General features: G+C 41.8%; 1 protein-coding gene across 1 annotated transcript in view; it reads right to left on the reverse strand.

Moving 5' to 3' along the window:
• The window catches only part of SETD1B (SET domain containing 1B, histone lysine methyltransferase), a 62934-nt gene that overhangs the window by 23401 nt on the left and 21872 nt on the right, over window positions 1-17661 (reverse strand). The window contains exons 7-13 of the mRNA XM_073676269.1: window positions 12898-13647; window positions 12166-12339; window positions 10355-10442; window positions 8867-9075; window positions 8127-8196; window positions 5172-5630; window positions 2834-4345 (exon numbers count right to left, since the gene is read on the reverse strand). Coding sequence (XP_073532370.1) covers window positions 2834-4345; window positions 5172-5630; window positions 8127-8196; window positions 8867-9075; window positions 10355-10442; window positions 12166-12339; window positions 12898-13647 — 3262 coding nt within the window. The remainder of the gene's footprint in view (window positions 1-2833; window positions 4346-5171; window positions 5631-8126; window positions 8197-8866; window positions 9076-10354; window positions 10443-12165; window positions 12340-12897; window positions 13648-17661) is intronic.

The raw sequence follows: 17661 nt of genomic DNA on the forward strand, positions 1-17661 counted from the left end.
ACACCATATCTTGTTTGATTTACTCACACCACTCATAATGCGCCTAAATTTGTGTCACATTTCAGCAACATCCCTTTCCAGATAAGCCACAACGTATACACGTCAAACACCATCTTCAAGTGAGATGCAAACATTATTTTAAAGACATAATAAATTTGTAGAAAATTAGAGGCCGCAATCACAATAATAAATCTGCCATTTGTCAAATTTGCCTAATGATTCCTCACCTGAAAAATCATAGGGACATCTGGCCTCACCATCTACAGTGGATGTCCATACCAAATTGAAAAACCTTTCTAAATTGTGTAAAATGTTACAATTAGAAGGAAATGAGTTAATGTTGTTATACTAACCAAAGATTACTGTATCCTGATTCTACAGCTCATCGTCAGTGCTTTAAGAAAAAAGACCTTACTAGCTGTGCCTCACTGACAACAACGAGTGCTTTACTGTTTGAGCCGCCCCCTGGTTTAGGGAATAAAACATCCTGAGTATATTTAGGAGGATATTAAAACCAATAAGCTCGCTCTTGAGGTTATACCGTGGGGAAAATAAGTATTTGATACACTGCCAATCTTGCAAGTTTTCCCACCTTCAAAGAATGGAGAGGTCTGTAATTTTTATCGTAGGTACACTTCACATGTGAGAGAATCTAAAAATAAAATCCAGAAAAATCACATTGTATGATTTCTAAATAATTACATTGCATTTTATTGCATGACATAACTATTTGATCACCTACCAAACAGCAAGAATTCTGGCTCTCACAGACCTGTTAGTTTCTCTTTAAGAAGCCCTCCTACTCTGCACTCATTACCTGTATTAATTACACCTGTTCAAACGCGTTACCTGTATAAAAGACACCTGTCCACACACTCAATCAATTATACTCCAACCTCTCCACTATGGCCAAGACCAAGGACACCAGGAACTAAATTGTAAACCTGCACAAGGCTGGGATGGGCTAAAGGACAATAGGCAGCAGCTTGGCGAGAAGACAACAACTGTTGGCACAATTATTAGAAAATGGAAGAAACATAAGATGATTGTCAATCTTCCGCAGTCTGGGGCTCCATGCAAGATCTCGTCTTGTGGGGTAAGGATTATTCTGAGAAAGGTCAGGAATCTGCCCAGAACTACACAGGAGGACCTGGTCAATGACCTGAAGAAGGTTGGGATAACAGTCTCAAACATTACTGTTAGTAAAACACTATGCCATCATGGATTAAAATCCTGCAGGGCATGCAAGGTTCCCCTGCTCAAGCCAGCAAATGTCCAGGCCCATTTCAAGTTTGCCAATGACCATCTGGATGATCCAGAGGAGGCATGGGAGAAGGTCATATGGTCAGATGAGACCAAAATAGAACTTTTTGGTGTCAACTGCACTCGCCGTGTTTGGAGGAAGGATGAGTACTACCCCAAGAACACCGTCCCAACCGTGAAGCATGGTGGGTGAAACATCATACTTTGGGGGTGCTTTTCCGTAAAGGGGACAGGACGACTGCACCATATTGAAGGGAGGATGGATCGGGTCATGCATTGCGAGATTTTGGCCAACAACCTCCTTCCCTCAGTAATAGCATTGAAGATGGGTCCTAGCTGGGTCTTCCAGCATGATAATGACCTGAAACACACATCCGGGGCAACTATGCAGTGACTCCGTAAGAAGCATTTCAAGGTCCTGGAGTGGCCTAGCCAGTCTCCAGACCTGAACCCAATAGAAAATATTTGGAGGGAGCTGAAACTCTAGGTTGCCCAGCGACAGCCCCGAAACCAAAAAGATCTAGAGATTTGTATGGAGGAGCGGGCCAAAATCCCTGCTGCAGTGTGTGCAAACTTGGTCAATAACTACAGGAAACGTCTGACCTCTGTAATTACAAACAAATGTTTCTGTACCAAATATTACATTTTGTTTTTCAATTTTATAAAACCCTTATTTCATGCAATAAAATGCAAATTAATTATATAGAAATCATACAGTGTCATTTTCTGTTTCTCACAGTTTAAGTGTACCTAAGATAAAAATTACAGACTTCTCTATTCTTTGTACGTGGGGAAAATAAGTATTTGATACACTGCCGATTTTGCAAGTCTGTATAGTTAAAGGGAACCTGTCACCCCGTTTTTAGCCATTAAACTAGCCACAGTGTGCTGTGCATCACTAACAAGTTTTTGCCAAAGAAAATCTCCCAGTATTAGGCTTAAAAAAACCCTTTATATTATTAGGGGATCCCCTCACATACCTTTTCTTTTAGGCATAGGGGTGGGGGGGATTTTATCTTATCAGTCACGGACTTTTGAAATTACGCACACACACAGAATTGCAGTTCATTGTTGTGACTGGCCCGAAATCACGGCAACCACACATCAAATCCCGCAAGTGCGCACTGCCCATCCATTCCCCGGGCATGCACGCTGACTCTGGGTGTACAGCCCCAGCTTCATGTCTGCTGTGCACATGCGCCGGAGAACAGACTGGAGTGAGAACACAGTGACACACACAGCGTGCGCGCTCACATCATGTAGCTGCTCACTCAGAGCGGCTCTGGCACATGCGCGAATCTAACAAACCTGGGGCTGTACACCCAGAGTCAGTGCGCATGCCCAGGGAGCGGATGGGCAGTGCGCACGCGCGGGATATACTACGAGGTTGCCGTGAAGTCGGGCCAGACACGGCAATCAAATGCAATGCTGTGGGCGTGCCTAATGTGCCTTGTTAGTGATGCACATTGCCATCACTAACATGCTGGGGCCGGTATAATAGCTAAAAACGGGGCGACAGGTTCCCTTTAAAATAGAAAGAAAAACAAAGGCACATTTCTAAAAAGGATATGAGGATGATAGACCCATAGGGTGTCATTGAGCCAATCCATGCCATTATCTTGTTGTAGAAGCCGATCATAGGTAACACACATGAACTTGACATCTTCTTCATCAATCCCCCTATTCCATATATCATACAAGATGCTCATCTCCTCAAACTCTGAACGGGGCTTGAAGAGAGATCGATGAGGAGAAAATTCAGGAGAAACTGAAATTTCCTCATACTTCTTTTTCAGCCTCCAATTTCGTGGTCTTTTGAGTTTAGTAATATCATCCTCCTCTTTTATGTCCTTTCTCCACTGGTTCTCCAACTCTTTCAAGGGGACTTTCTGGTTTATGGCTTCATAGTTAGGGATATGACATTTTTCCTCATTCCGGAAGTCTAAAGGAAGTGCTGCGGGATCTTTAATGCCACAGACGTCACTAGCTTGATCGATAACTGACTTCTCCATAGAAACATCTACCAATCCACCCATAGGGAGAGCTTCTAAGATCTTCTCAGTGTTATCATCTGTAGGTAAGGTGGAAGGAGGGAGTCTTTTGGGCCGTCCAGGTTTCCTCCTACTAGTAGGAGGAAGAGTAGGTGAAGGTGCGGATTCTTCTGTGGTAGGCAGGTGTACTTTTTGAAGTTCTGGCTCACTCTCTTCACTTATTAACTTATCAGTAAAATAGGCAGGAATTTCAGATGGTTCCAGATCATCACCCATTAACCCGATGTCTTTTTGGTGATCCCCTCTTGGAGAGCTCGCAAATGGGATGGGAGAAGGAACATTATTCATAGTTAAGGAAGCACTGACTGGTTCTTTAAATGATTTTTCATCTGGTTCATCAACTGAGGGTTTCTTACTTGATGGATGACATGGGAAGGTAGCATTAGATTCAGGGAAGGTTGGAGTGAAGTTAAAGTCTCTTCCTGGAGTCCTTGGAATAGCACTGTTTATTATACCAGGTGACTGGGAAAGGTAGGAGAATGGGCTACCAGGAATGTGAGGAGAAGCGAGAATTAAACTACTGCCAGTGAGTGGAGCATCACTGCCAGGTGTGGCCGGGACAGTATCGGTGCTCTGGGACTTCTCAAGATGAGACGATTTGGCAGAAAATTCTCTACCTGGCGTCCTTGGAAGTTCTTCCTCAGATAGCAATTTTGTGACTGCCAAGTGGAAAAGGTTCTTCTCATGATGTACTGGTAGGTCCTCTTCTTTATTGTGACTGTGAGTCAAAGGAAGGGCAGTTAGGGCTACTTTGGGGACACCTGGAGGAGGAACCTCTGAATCAGAATGAGCAGCTGCATCTCGCCCAGGCGTCCGAGGACAGAGTACTTCATCCTCCACAATGAAAGGTGCCAATTTTACATGTAGTTGTTGAGTATCAGAAGAAATTTCTTCAGGCTTTAGAAGGATGCTTGCTTCTCCAAAGGCTCCAGTAGGTGTTAGAGGTCGTATTACATTCTCCTGGGCCTCTATAATTGGGTTCTCCAAAACAGGCTCCAAGTGCAGCTCCACGTACACTTCAGATGGGTCTTCTGCATTGAAAAGAATAAATTTGTCAGGAGGACATCGTCACGGTTAATTTACCACAATATTGTGCAGTAGAATTATAATCGATTTTAAAGGGAAGTAATACAAAAGTGAACTTAAACTAGTTGCACAACTGATAGTCATAGGTCAGAAGTCTAAGAAGTGGAAAACAATATTGAATGCTTAGATTTGCTTTTTCCACATTTATGTATTTAATGTGAAGACTTAGACTGTGGCTTGGTTACTCCATAAAACCAGGTGATTTTAATATTAATAATCTATCTACTAGGTTCTGCAAGCTGTCTCCCATACAGGACAATGTGAGAACTTGCAGTAACGCTCAGGGCAAGTACACAGTGTACAGACCTGTGTCACTTCTGGTGCAACACATCTACTTTAAAAATCAGCCAATTGAAGGAGAGATCATCAATTTTTAAAATGTAAGAAAACATAGAATTTAAGGAAAATTATCATTATTTAGTTGAATCATTTGAGGTGGTTACATGAATATGGCTAATAAATCATCAAATAGATTTTCCCCACTTCAATTTACATTACTGTAAAAGAACATTGACTATTGGCTTAACGACAATAGTAGATGATGTCAGTATTTTTTCTGCGATTGCCAGACATTAAAGTGGGGTCAGATAGCCATACTTTACGGTTCGTGTACGGATCGCAATGCTCGGTCTCCTGACCCAAACTTACCTGCTCATTGGCATTTATGAAGTTCAGGTTAAGATACCTGCAGTCATTCAGCGCTGTAAACCGACTGTAAGATACAGCCGTCTGAACCTTGTTTAAATTAAATATTAAGGTCTCATGTGTTACCTTGATTAGATGGTGATGGAGCTTTTTCCACATCCTTGCCTTCATCCACTTCTACCGTCCTGTCAGGCAGTTCTGTGAAGGGGGTGTCTGGTTCCAACATATCTTTGGAATAAACTACTGGGATATCCAAACCACTGGTATTCATAGTTGCAGTTTCCTCCAAAGCTGAGACTGCAGGATATTCCACAACGTCACCATCACCATCATCCATTAACTCTTCTACCACAGAAGTTTTGGTTGGAGTACTCTGCCCAGAAAGACCTTTGAAAACATCATCTTCCCCATCCAGATCATCATCCAGTTCTATATCGATATCCTCTTCCTCAAAATCTGACTCATCATCTTCATCGTCCTCCTCATCATCATCAGACTCAGAACTAGACTCATACTCTGAAGACTCTTCACTTTCATCAGAGGAATCCACTTCAGCTTTAGAGGAGGCCACACTGGATACATCCTCTATATAAAAGACAGAAAATTCAATTTGGTTGGAAAGCTTTAACCCTTTCGCAACCCTGGGATTTTCCGTTTTTTTTGCATTTTCGTTTTTTGCTTCCCTTGTTCCCAGAGCCATAGCGTTTTTATTTTTTGGTCAATATGGCCATGTGAGGGCTTATTTTTTGCGGGACAAGTTGTACTTTTCAACGCCATTACTAGTTTTACCATATCGTGTACGGGAAAAAAAATTCCAAGTGCGGTGAAACTGCAAAAAAGTGCAATACCACAGATGTTTTTTTAAATTTTTTTTACCACGTTCACTGAATGCTAAAAGTGACCGCCATTCTTATTCTCCAGGTTATTACGAGTTCGTAGACACCAAACATGTATAGGTTCTTTTTTTATTTAAGTGGTGAAAAAAAATTCCAAAGTTTGCTAAAAATAAAAATGGCGCCATTTTCCAAGACCCGTAGCATCTCAATTTTTCAGGATCTGGGGCTGGCTGAGGGCTTATTTTTTGCGCGCCGAGCTGAAATTTTTATTGATACCATTTCGGGGTAGATCCGATCTTTTGATCGCCCGTTATTGCATTTTATAGCAATGTTGCGGCAACCAAAAAACGTAATTCTGGAGTTTAGAATATTTTCTCGTTACGCCGTTTACCGATCAGATTAATTCTTTTTTTATATTGATAGATCGGGCGATTCTGAAGGCAGTGATAAAAAAAAAAAACACATACACATATTTTGTATTATTATTTTATTTTGAATGGGGCGAAAGGGGGGGGGGTGATTTAAACTTTTATATTTTTTACATTTTTTTAATATTTTTAAAAACATTTTTTTTTCACTTTTTGCTTGCTTCTATAGTCTCCATAGGAAACTAGAAGCAGCACTTGTCTGATCGCCTCTGCTACACAGAGATGATCAGCAGATCACCTCTATGCAGCAGAAATCGTCCTGTGCTATGAGCGCTGACCACTAGGTGGCACTCATAGCGACCAGCTCATGACACCCACTGGGGTCTGCTGCAGACATAGGGTTGTCATGCCAACCCATCGGCGATCATGTGATGGGGTCGCCGATGGGCGGGGTAAGTGACGCGCTTCCGGCGCGGCGCTGTTAAATGCCGCTGTCAGAGATGGACAGCGGCATTTAACATGTTAACAGCCGCGGGTGGATCGCGATTCCACCCGCGGCTGTTGCGGGCACATGTCAGCTGCAATAATCAGCTGACATGTGCCCGGTTCAGTGCGGGCTCAGCACCAGAGCCCTCACTGAACCGGGGGTTACAGCCTTGTGCGTACAAATACGGCACAGGCTGTAAAGGGGTTTTTAAACATGATCCAGGAATCTGTGGTATATATTGAGTCTTGCAAACACATAGTCCATGTTTAGATTTCTTCCACAGGACTTTAATAAAAGCTCACAAAGTTATGCTTAGTTTTTGACAAGCAACCATATTTCTAGTTTTAAACGTATTTTCCAATTATTATTTTTTTATATATTTAGCTCAGTTCTGGGCAACAGTTCACAGAAAGGAAGCCATTGAGTAAGAAAAAATACAAAGAAGAGCCACAAAACTGATTAGAGGCACGGAACATCTTCGTTATAAAGAAAGATTATTTAGTCTTGAGAAAAGACAACTAAGGAGGGCATGATTACTTTTATAAGTACATAAATGGGCCATTCAAAAAATATGGTCAAAAGCTGTTTCAGGTAAGTCCCCCTAAAAAAGACATGAGGATAACTTCCCTCATCTGGAGAAAGTAAAAAAAAAAAAAAAAAAAGAAAGTTTCTTGACCAAGATGTCAAACAGCCTACTATTGGAGCTGGTCACAAAGGGAACCATAGAGGATTTCAAAAACGCTAAGTTTTTATTATTATTTTTTTTTTTTACAGTGCCAAGCATTATGGATATACTTATACCCCTGCCCGTTATCCTTTCCCATCCCTTGGATGAACTTGATGGACATGTGTCTTTCAACAGTACTAACTATGCAACTAGATATAAGGGACAATCATCCAGGCAGGGATACTTTTGGGTTAACATAGCTTTGGCATAAACTAAATGTATTAAATGCAAGTCAAGGCAAAATCTGCTTTTCTCATGCAGGAAGTGGAAAACTGGTACTTGTAGATTTATGCACCCCCTGCTACGGAATTATTGGTCTTATTTATATGTGACTACATTTATATAGATGTATTGTGAAACATTAGGGCTCTGTGTTCCCTGCACATCTGCATATAAAAAGCCCTGTACAACCTACAAGATCACCGCTATTATACTGATCTATACCTGAATACAAAAACATGCAGAGACGACACAGATTATGCCTTCTCTGCTTGCCCTCCAGCCCCCTCCTAAACTGCAAAAGCCCATGTAGTCATCACAATCACAAAGAATCTGGATCCTGGACTCTGGACACACCAAAGCTTGGATCAGAATACAAAATATGGGCAATAAAAGGACAAAAAGCAAATTGGTATTAAAAAGGACACAATTACAATGTATTACCTTCATCCGAGTCTTGTTCTTCCTTCTCACTTGTTTCTAGATCATCGTCCTCTCCAGCTTCAACATAATGCTAAAAAAACAGACAAGAATGGAAGAAAGTACACGTCAGATATTCAATTTGTGAACACCTAAAAATCTAGATCTATACCCATAACTTTTGATTATATAAAAGTGTTTTCCCAACTTAGACCTTTAAATCAAACTTTAATTATTATTTTTAACATTATTTTTTTTTAAAAAAAAGTGTGCTCCAATGTCACACAGAAAACAATCTCTAGAAAAATGACAATCATCACAACTATACAATACGAAAAAGTGGGGCTCCAGTCAGTATTTCATAAAGGCACTTTTAGCAGATATTTGAACTCAAGTCTCAATCAGCTTTGTACTGTAACGTTAGCTCATTCCTCTTTGCTCTGTTGGGTAGTCCAATTGTACAGGTCTTGTAGAAATAAATGTTCACTGGATGGTGCAAAGTCAAACACCATTTTAGTGCCCAATATATTGAATTCAGATTGTGTTACAATGAATAAACAGTTTTCTAATCATTACTCCATGTTCCTTGACTTTAGAAACACCCTTCCTGTGGTTCTAACCTTTTGCCTTGGAAATACCACAGGGTTCAGGAGTGAAAGAGCACCAAGCGCAAATGTAGCCTAATTTGGAGATTCATACAGCGAATGCCCACAAGACCCCCTTCCCTATTTATCAAGAGGTGGTAAAAAGATGACAATACATACCTTACTAGAGAGGGCACCAACTGATTCATCATCCCGCTCCTCATCCTTCTCAGACGACGTGTCCTCCTTATCTGAGGGCTCTTCTGCTTCACTTTCCACCTCATCTTCCCCTTCACTGTCTAGGGGTATGACTGGCCTTTTCCGAGCAGTAACAGAATCTGTGTCACTTTTTGTTGGATCCAAATTAACATCTTTCTCTCGTTCACACTCTGCAATGAGGAAAGCAGCAGAATATTCTCAATTTATTTTTCTGTTAACATTCCTGTGTCTACAAGCATTATATGGACAAAAGTATTGCGACACATATCTTAATCATTGAATTCAGGTTTACCAGTCAGATCTCATTGCCACTGGTGTATAAAATCCAGCTCCTCGCCATGCTGTCTGCCATTACTAACATTTGTGAAAGCATGGCTCATTCTGGAGAGCCCATGATACCAGTGTGGTCGATACCGGTGTAACAAGTCAGTTCATGAAGTTTCTTCCATAATAAATATTACACAATCAACTGTAAGAAATGTTATTGAAAAGTGGAAGCATTTAGGGGCCACAGCAACTCAGCCACAGGTGAAAGAACACAAAGTTATAGAACACAGTGGCTAAAAGTCACCCACAGTCTGCAGAGCTCTGGAGTTCCACATCATGGGTTTCCATGGCTGAGCAGCAGCATGCAGGCCTTACATCACCAAACACAATGCCAAGAGTCAGATGGGGTGGCGCAAGTCACGCTGCCACTGGATGTCGGAGCAGCGGAAACGTGTTCTGTGGAGTAATTATTCACACTTCTTTATCTGGCAGACTGATAGACAAGTCCAGGTTTGGTGAATGTCAGGAGAATGTTACCTGCCTGACTGAATTGTGCAAACTGTAAAGTTTGGTGGATCAGGGATAATGCTATAGGGCTGTTTTTCCGGGGTCGGATAAGGCTCATTCTTATCTTCAGTGAAGGGAAATCTCAACGCTTACATATACCAAGTTTTTTTAATCAATTATAGGCTTCCAATTTTGTGGGAAAATTTTGGGGAAAGCTCGTCTGTTTCAGCATGACTGAGCCCCAGTGCGCAAAGCAGGGTCCATAAAGGAATGGTTGGGAGAGTTTAAAACTTGACTGGCCGCACAGAACTCTGATCTGAACCCCATCAAAAACATTTGGGATGAACTAGAACAGATATTGCAAGCAAGGCCCCATTGGTCTTACTTCAGTGTTTCATTGTACAAAAGTGCTTCTGTATGAACAGGCAAAAATTCCCACAAAAACACTCAGAAATTTTGTAGAAACCCTTCCTGGAAGAGTGAAAGTGATTATAGGGACGAACTTCATATTATTGCCATGAATTCAGAATGAGGTCTCAGAAAACCATTTGCAGGTATGATGTGTAGGTGTCCCAATACCAAGTCAAGTACATAGCTAATACAACAAGTTCCATAAAAAAAAAAAATAAAATAAAATAAAATAAAAAAAATCACTCATAAATTGGGATTGCGAACCTTCATCCTCCTCATCAATTGGTTTTGTTACACGGATCCTTTTCTGTTCTCCCTCTAGTCCAGATTCAGGAGGTTCCTTCCTCTTCACCTTTAAGTTAAACATTTATAATGTAATAATTATATATATTACCGAATGATTACGGTCAGTTCTAGAAGCATCCCCAATTATTGTCAAAACCAATTATACAGGATTTAGATCTATACACATAAATGAGGTGAAGACTATGTATTGACCTTAATAAGAGGAATATGGATTAATCACCTAGTGGGAAGCGTAGCTGTTTACTGAGAATCAAAGCAGTTTTACTGCACATGGTTTTTATTTTCTTCACCTGCACTTGCCATAAAACTGATGCAATTTTCAGTAAACCATGAGTGTTTTTTGGTGCATGGTTTTCAATCAATTCCTGTGACTCAATCTCATCATATACAGCAGGGGTCAGGAACCTCGGGGGCAGATTCCTGGAGACTGCAGTGCTTGGGACGCTGGCCATGTTTTGTGGCTGGCAGCCCTTTAATTCATCGTTAGACTGCGTGCAGACACACACTGCATTAACTACTGAATGCTGCGTGCCAGCGTCAGGAAGTTCTTTATGGAAAGAGCACACACTGCGCTGCCGTCCTGTTCTTTTGATGAAGGCAGCAGTCAAAGGGTCTCCTATTTGATGTACATACAGCAGTCTCGGTGTCTCCTATGTGATGTACAAACAGCAGTCTTGGTGTCTCCTATGTGATGTATATACAGCAGTCTCAGTGTCTCTTCTATGTGATGTAGACAGCAGACCTCCCACTGTCCGGTTACGTGAGAAATGATGCTCCTCCAATTTGGATGAGACAAGCAGCGTAATATAGATCTGTGTTTGGAACAACCTACTGCTGTTCTTTACAAAACTTATCGCAAATAGTTGACTGTGTTCCAGTTTGATGCAAAACTGGAAAATCAGTTGCAAGTAGCAAGCAACATCATCAATACTATCTAATATCACACAGCTCACCAAAAAAAAGCAATTCCAGCCATCACATTAGTGAGTAAAATTAATATGTTTGACCAAATATTGCAGAATAATTTATAAGTTGATAATATTGTACGGCCCCCGAATGAGGTCATAAATATCCAAATGGCTCACAGCAGAAAAAGGTTCCCCACCCCTGGTATGCAGGCACCTTGAAAAGGTAAGAAAATCAGAGTGAGTGTCAACCTCTGAAACTACCTATTTCGGTAAAATATTAAATTTGAAGTGCACTTTACTATTTTCAAAAATAAAAAGCCTTTAATGTACACATTAAAGACCACTAGGTATTTTCACAAGTTCAATTAACTTTGCAAATAGTCTATTTAAAAATATCATGTTTTTTGACTACAGCTACCATGCACAACTATGTATCACTATGGTTAGAAACTGGGCAGCACGGTGGCTCAGTGGTTCGTACTGCAGCCTTGCAGCGCTGGGGTCCTGGGTTTAAATCCCACCAAGGACAACATCTGCAAGGAGTATGTTCTCCCCGTGTTTGCGTGGGTTTCCTCGGGGTTCTCCGGTTTCCTCCCACACTCCAAAGACATTCTGATAGGGAATCTAGATTGTGAGCCCCAATGCAGACAGTGCCAATATTGCCTGTGAAGCACTGTGGAATTAATGGCGCTATATAAAAGTGAGTAAAATAAATAAATAAATAAAAATAAACTGAAAACACATCATGTGTAGTTTGATGCTACAGCTTTTTTCCCAAGGCATCTGTCCCATATGTACTGCTAGAATAATGAATACTGGGTTACAAATACCCAGAAGCATTACATTACAATATTTAGTTACCTTGAATGAGGGAAGACGAATTGCACCACGCAAACCAATGCCTAATCCTATGCCTTCAAAGCCCAGTCCTTCTCCCTTGTTCCAACTCTCTAGCAGGCTTGATGTTATTTGGTCCCTTGGCTTTGGTTTCTCTTCATCTTTGCCATCCACAGATTTTACTGGTGTCAGGGATTGCTGTTATAAAAGAAGAGGCAATTGTAGAAACTGGAATGAGTCACCTATGAATTTTGACATGCCTGATACTTTGTTGATAAGTATTACTACAGAGATATGGTGGCTACTTATTGTAGGTAAATAATCACACATAATGCAGAGTCATAATGCATACAACAATTAAATGTTGAATTATTCCCATTAGTACAGAGAGCACACTAAACACACGGCTGCAAAGCATCAGCCAGTCTCCTCCAAAAACAGCCCCCAGTCTGTAAATTACAGGATATAACAAAACAGTCTGCTGCTGGATTTGATATATCTGGATATTTAGATACATATCCATTTTTATTGGGATGCTCCAACCATTCCAACAATGACAATATTATAGAATAATTCCTTCTGAGCATTGCTTAGTATTTGGAGAACAATAGCACAGCTGACAATTTTTTATTAGATTCTGCAGCAGAAATGACAGTGAAAATAAGAATTTTTTTCAGCTAATGCAAACCATTTTATGTTAGAAAGAAACACATACAAAGTCACAATTTGTTCATATAGAAAATCCGCTGCACTTACCTTTGCTAAACGCTCCTTTTTATCCCACCACTCATCGAATGCCCTGAATGCCACAACCTCGACCATTTTACGGTTAAGATCTCTTTTCATTATGGCTTTAAGTTCCTTTACAATGACCAACAGCACGCCATCCACTGTCGCCTTATGTGGATCCTCCTTCTTGGGCTCATAGCCTGGAGGTGGCACAGATGGGTCAAACTTTGGATAAGGAGGCCAAGGCTGCCCTCGTGCGAGATGTGCAGACATGGCAAAGGGACGGTAAGGATGCTGGCCAAACTGCATGGAATTCCCCAAGAAATGATGGTAAGGATATGAATTTTGTCCCTGCATCATGCGGCTGAGCATTTGAGTCTGCATTTGAAAGGACATTGGCATTCCACTCCATTGGGTCCCAAGAGCACTCATCATGTCGCCTTGAATCATGGGGAACATACCTTGATGGAATGGTGGTGGGGGAGGCAAAATAAGTGGAGGAGGTACCCCTGGAGGTGCAGGTAGTGGAGGAGGGGGTACTGTGACTGAAGGGTGGGTTGGTGGAGGAGGTGGAGGTAGAGGAGGTGGCATGGGAAACCCAGGCTGTGGTGGTGGAGGTGGTGGTGGTAGAGGAGGAAATCCGGGTGGCATAATAGGCATGACGGGAGTTACTGCTGAATTTATGACAATAGATTTGGCACAGTCTCCACTAGTGATGGGTGAAGTGTTCATTTCATCATCTGAAATCTCCATGTCCTCTCCAGAAGAAGGATGATCCTGTGTAAACAGATAGGAATCAGTTTGTGTACCACAGTAACATGTGGTTTACTATGTGGATTGTAGAATTACTAATAAACCATACATAACTAGCAGTCAAATGACGGTGCACCTGCAATTTCCCAGCAGTTGCAAAGCAAAAACTGAAAAACAGGAATTAATGACATCACCTCTTATTCATGGTCACAAATCTAACGTTTCACTTTGTGTGAGTAGAGAGCAGCTGGTCCCTTTTGTTGGATCTGCACAAAGCACAGAGGCCGCCCCACAATATGACTACAAACTAACTGCTCCAACCTCTTCATGTTATGTTACTACTACAACACCGTATGGATGGATTCAACTGCATTACAGGTCAGCCAAGCGTCACTTTACTGCAGTAGCACAGCGGTACATGCAGGAAAGCTATGCTGGCCCTGGAGCATGTAGCGGGTCTCATAGCTGTAATGTTAAAGTATGTAGAAGTTTGCATCAATGACCCGCTGACAAATTGCTTGTGTAGGATATTGTTTCCTGACAAATCTAAGGTCAATATAGACCAAAGTTTAATGTGAACTGGATACATGAAGACCCAAATATTAGAGTGTAAATTATTTCATTCATATACAGTTGGCGCTTAACAGACATGTTGATACGTTCCATTAATGCAGGACAACAATGCCAAAACTGAAAAATCTTGCTATAGTCATGCTCCAACTGTGCCCATGGTGTCAGGGTCCAGACAACGAACCACAAAAGTAGCAAAAGAGGAAAGGTCTGCAGCACAAATATCCATTGTACAAAAAAGCTAGAGTTTTAAATGACCAAATCATGCAATATTCAACCCCTGTACAAAGATTTTCCTGTTTTGTTATTTATTTATTTTTTTGTAACTTAGCTTTCCTGTGTAGATTGAACCAGGTTAAAAGGGTTGACTACTATTGTAGAACAAATCAAACCAAACATGTCCTTCAAAGCATTGATCACCAAGCTACACCTTGCCTGCTTTGGACACATCATACAAAGACAGCAATCACTGGAGAAGGATATCATGGTCGGAAGAATAGAAGGAACAAGGCAAAGAGGAAGACCAGCAACTCAATGGCTTCATACAATCAAGATAGCGGCAGAGAATACCCTGGTGAACCTATCTAGGCTAGCACAAGCTCGATCTTCTTACAGATCGTTCATCGATCAAATCACCATAACTCGAGATCGAGTGAAGGCTGTTAGCATAAAATAAACATATGATAGGTGGGGTTACAATATCAGGGTCTCCTACTGGTCACACTTCTGGTAGTGGCCAGATGTAAACAGCATATTGAGCTCAGTACAACCTGTAGTGGCTGCAGCCATCAGCTCCATCTGAAGAGAGTAGTTACTAAGAGTTTGCTGATCTATGCTAAGTATATGATAGTGTGGACACTCTTGTTAAGCAGAATCATCCATATCATAACAGTGATAGGAATCTACTGAACGCTATTCTTTGCTGTATGGCGTAGAAAAGGCAGGGAAAAAACCCTATACACACACATTTTTTAATTAAACATCTCTGATTCTTCAAAAAGTACAAAAACAAAATTATAATTTTGGCTCACCATATTTGTACTGATCCATGGAAAGTTAACATGTTATATTCTCCAATAAGCAACATAAGAATAACACAACATAATGACACAATTTACTTTTTCTCACCCCTATTTCTCCCAAAAAATGAATAAAATGTAATCAACAAACTATATGTATCCCTAAATTGTTACATCTCATCCCTCAAAACAAACTCTCACACAGCTAAAGTAATGAAAAATAAAATTGTTATAGCCAGAGGTTGCAGTAACACCTCTACAAGCATCATCGACGCCGGAATGGGCATTATTCCGCTTTAAATTCAGTCTCATGTGTATTTGTACACATGAGACTGAAGACTGAGCAGAAGATGAGAAAGGTGGCACAGAGGAGATTTAGGCTGTGTGCCCACGTAGCGTTTTTCATACGTATATGCTGCGGAATTTCCGCAGCGTAAACGCATATGAAACGCTAGGTAATCCGCTCCCCATGGTCCCCAAGGGGATTCCACAAGTTCTATGCACATGCTGCGGATTTTTCCGCAGCGTTTATGCTGCGTTCAAAAATCTGCAGCATGTCCATTAATTTTGCGTTTCCGCAAGCGGAATTGCCTTGTGCAATGCATTAAAAATGCAAGGCAATTCCGCATGTGGAAAACGAGCAATAAACGCATGCGGAATTCCGGGAGAGGACTTGCAGAAATTAAGCAGAAATTTTCTGCTTCATTTCTGCAACGTGGGCACATAGCCTAAGGCTGTGTTCACACGATGCGTATTTCATGCGTTTCCGCGGCGTTTTTGCAGTTGCGTAAACGCCGCGGAAACGCATGAAAAACGCATGGTAGAAGGGCAGCAATGTTCCCCAATGGAAATCCGCATGTGCTGTGCCCATGATGCGGATTTTTCCGCAGCGTTAACGCTGCGGTCAAAAATCCGCAGCATGTCAATTAATTTTGCGGAAACGCGGCGATTTCGCCGCCATTGACTTGCATTAGAACGCGCCAATTCCGCAAGACAGCATTTGTACTTGCGTAATTGGTGCGTTCTAATGTGCGGATGGTACCCGGGTGTGGAGGAGAGGAGAGTCTCATCCACACCCAGGTACCATTAAAAAAGCTGTAAAAAGAAGAATAAAATAAAAAATAAATGTATTCTTACCTTCTGTCGGCCCGCGCAGCGCTCCCGCTTGGTTCCCGGCACTTGCAGTGAGTTGTAGGACCTGCGGTGACGTCAGAGTCATGTGACGGGTCACGTGACGCTGACGTCGGCAGGTCTTTCAATTCAAAGTTGCCGGCAGCCGGGAGAACGGAGTGAGCAGGACAGCGCGGGCCATCAGAGGTAAGTATATACACTCTCTCGGTTCACACTGTATAAATCCATGCTGTTTGCATGGATTTATATAGTGTGACCTAGTTATCAAGCACTTTCCAGGTGATGCTAAAATCGCCTGGAAAGCGCTTGTCAATCTGCATGCGGAAACGCATGTGAATCTGCATGTGGATCCGCATGTATTCTGCAGGAAAAACGCATGCACAATCTGCATGCGTTTTTTCTGCCAGGGAGATGCAGAAATGATGCAGAAATTTTCTGCTTCATTTCTGCATCGTGTGCACATACCCTAAGGCTATGTGCCCACGATGCAGAAATGCTCCGGGTTTTTCCTGAGCATATTTTGCATCTCCCTGGTAGAAAAAAACGCATGCGGATTGTACATGCGTTTTTTCTGCCAGGGACATGGTGATGTGAAGCGTTCTTCACATGCATTTCCGCATACGGGTTGTCAAGCGCTTTCCCAGCGATTTTAGCATCACTTGGAAAGTGCTTGACAACTTGGTCACACTATATAAATCCATGCAAACGGCATGGATTTATATAGTGTGACCATAAAGAATGGTAAAAAATAAAAAAATAAATATCATACTTACCTTCTGATGGCCCCCGGAGTCTTTATTTGCTCCGTCCTGGCTTGCCGGCAGCTCGCGGTACACTGCACTGAAGGACCTGCCGTCACATGACTGATGTCAGCGCAGGTCCTTCAGTCCACCGCGATATGCCGGCAAGCGAAGACAAGCACACCGAGGGCCATCAGAAGGTAAATATATTTATTTTATTCTTCTTTTCTTTTTTTTTTTTTTTTACAGGTTCTATGGTACCCGGGTATGGAGGAGAGTCTCCTCTCCTCCAGAACAGTGTACCATCCGCACATTGAAAAGCATGGATTCCGCATGTACAGATGCAGTGACGCGTAAGCCATGCGTTCCAATGCAAGTCAATGGCGGCGAAAACGCAGTGCTTCCGCAAAATAATTGGTAGTGCTGCGTTTTTCTCCGCAATGATAATCCACAGCGGAAATGTTAACAGCATGTGCACAACACTTGCGGATTATCATTGGGGAGCATGGCAGACCTTCTACCAAGCGTTTAAGCGTTTCTGCAGCGGAATTGCTTAAAAAACGCATCGTGGGCACACA

The sequence above is a fragment of the Phyllobates terribilis genome, unplaced genomic scaffold, assembly GCF_046119375.1.
Source record: "Phyllobates terribilis strain yellow unplaced genomic scaffold, ASM4611937v1 Scaffold_1__5_contigs__length_1240528914, whole genome shotgun sequence".
Lineage (NCBI taxonomy): Eukaryota > Metazoa > Chordata > Amphibia > Anura > Dendrobatidae > Phyllobates > Phyllobates terribilis.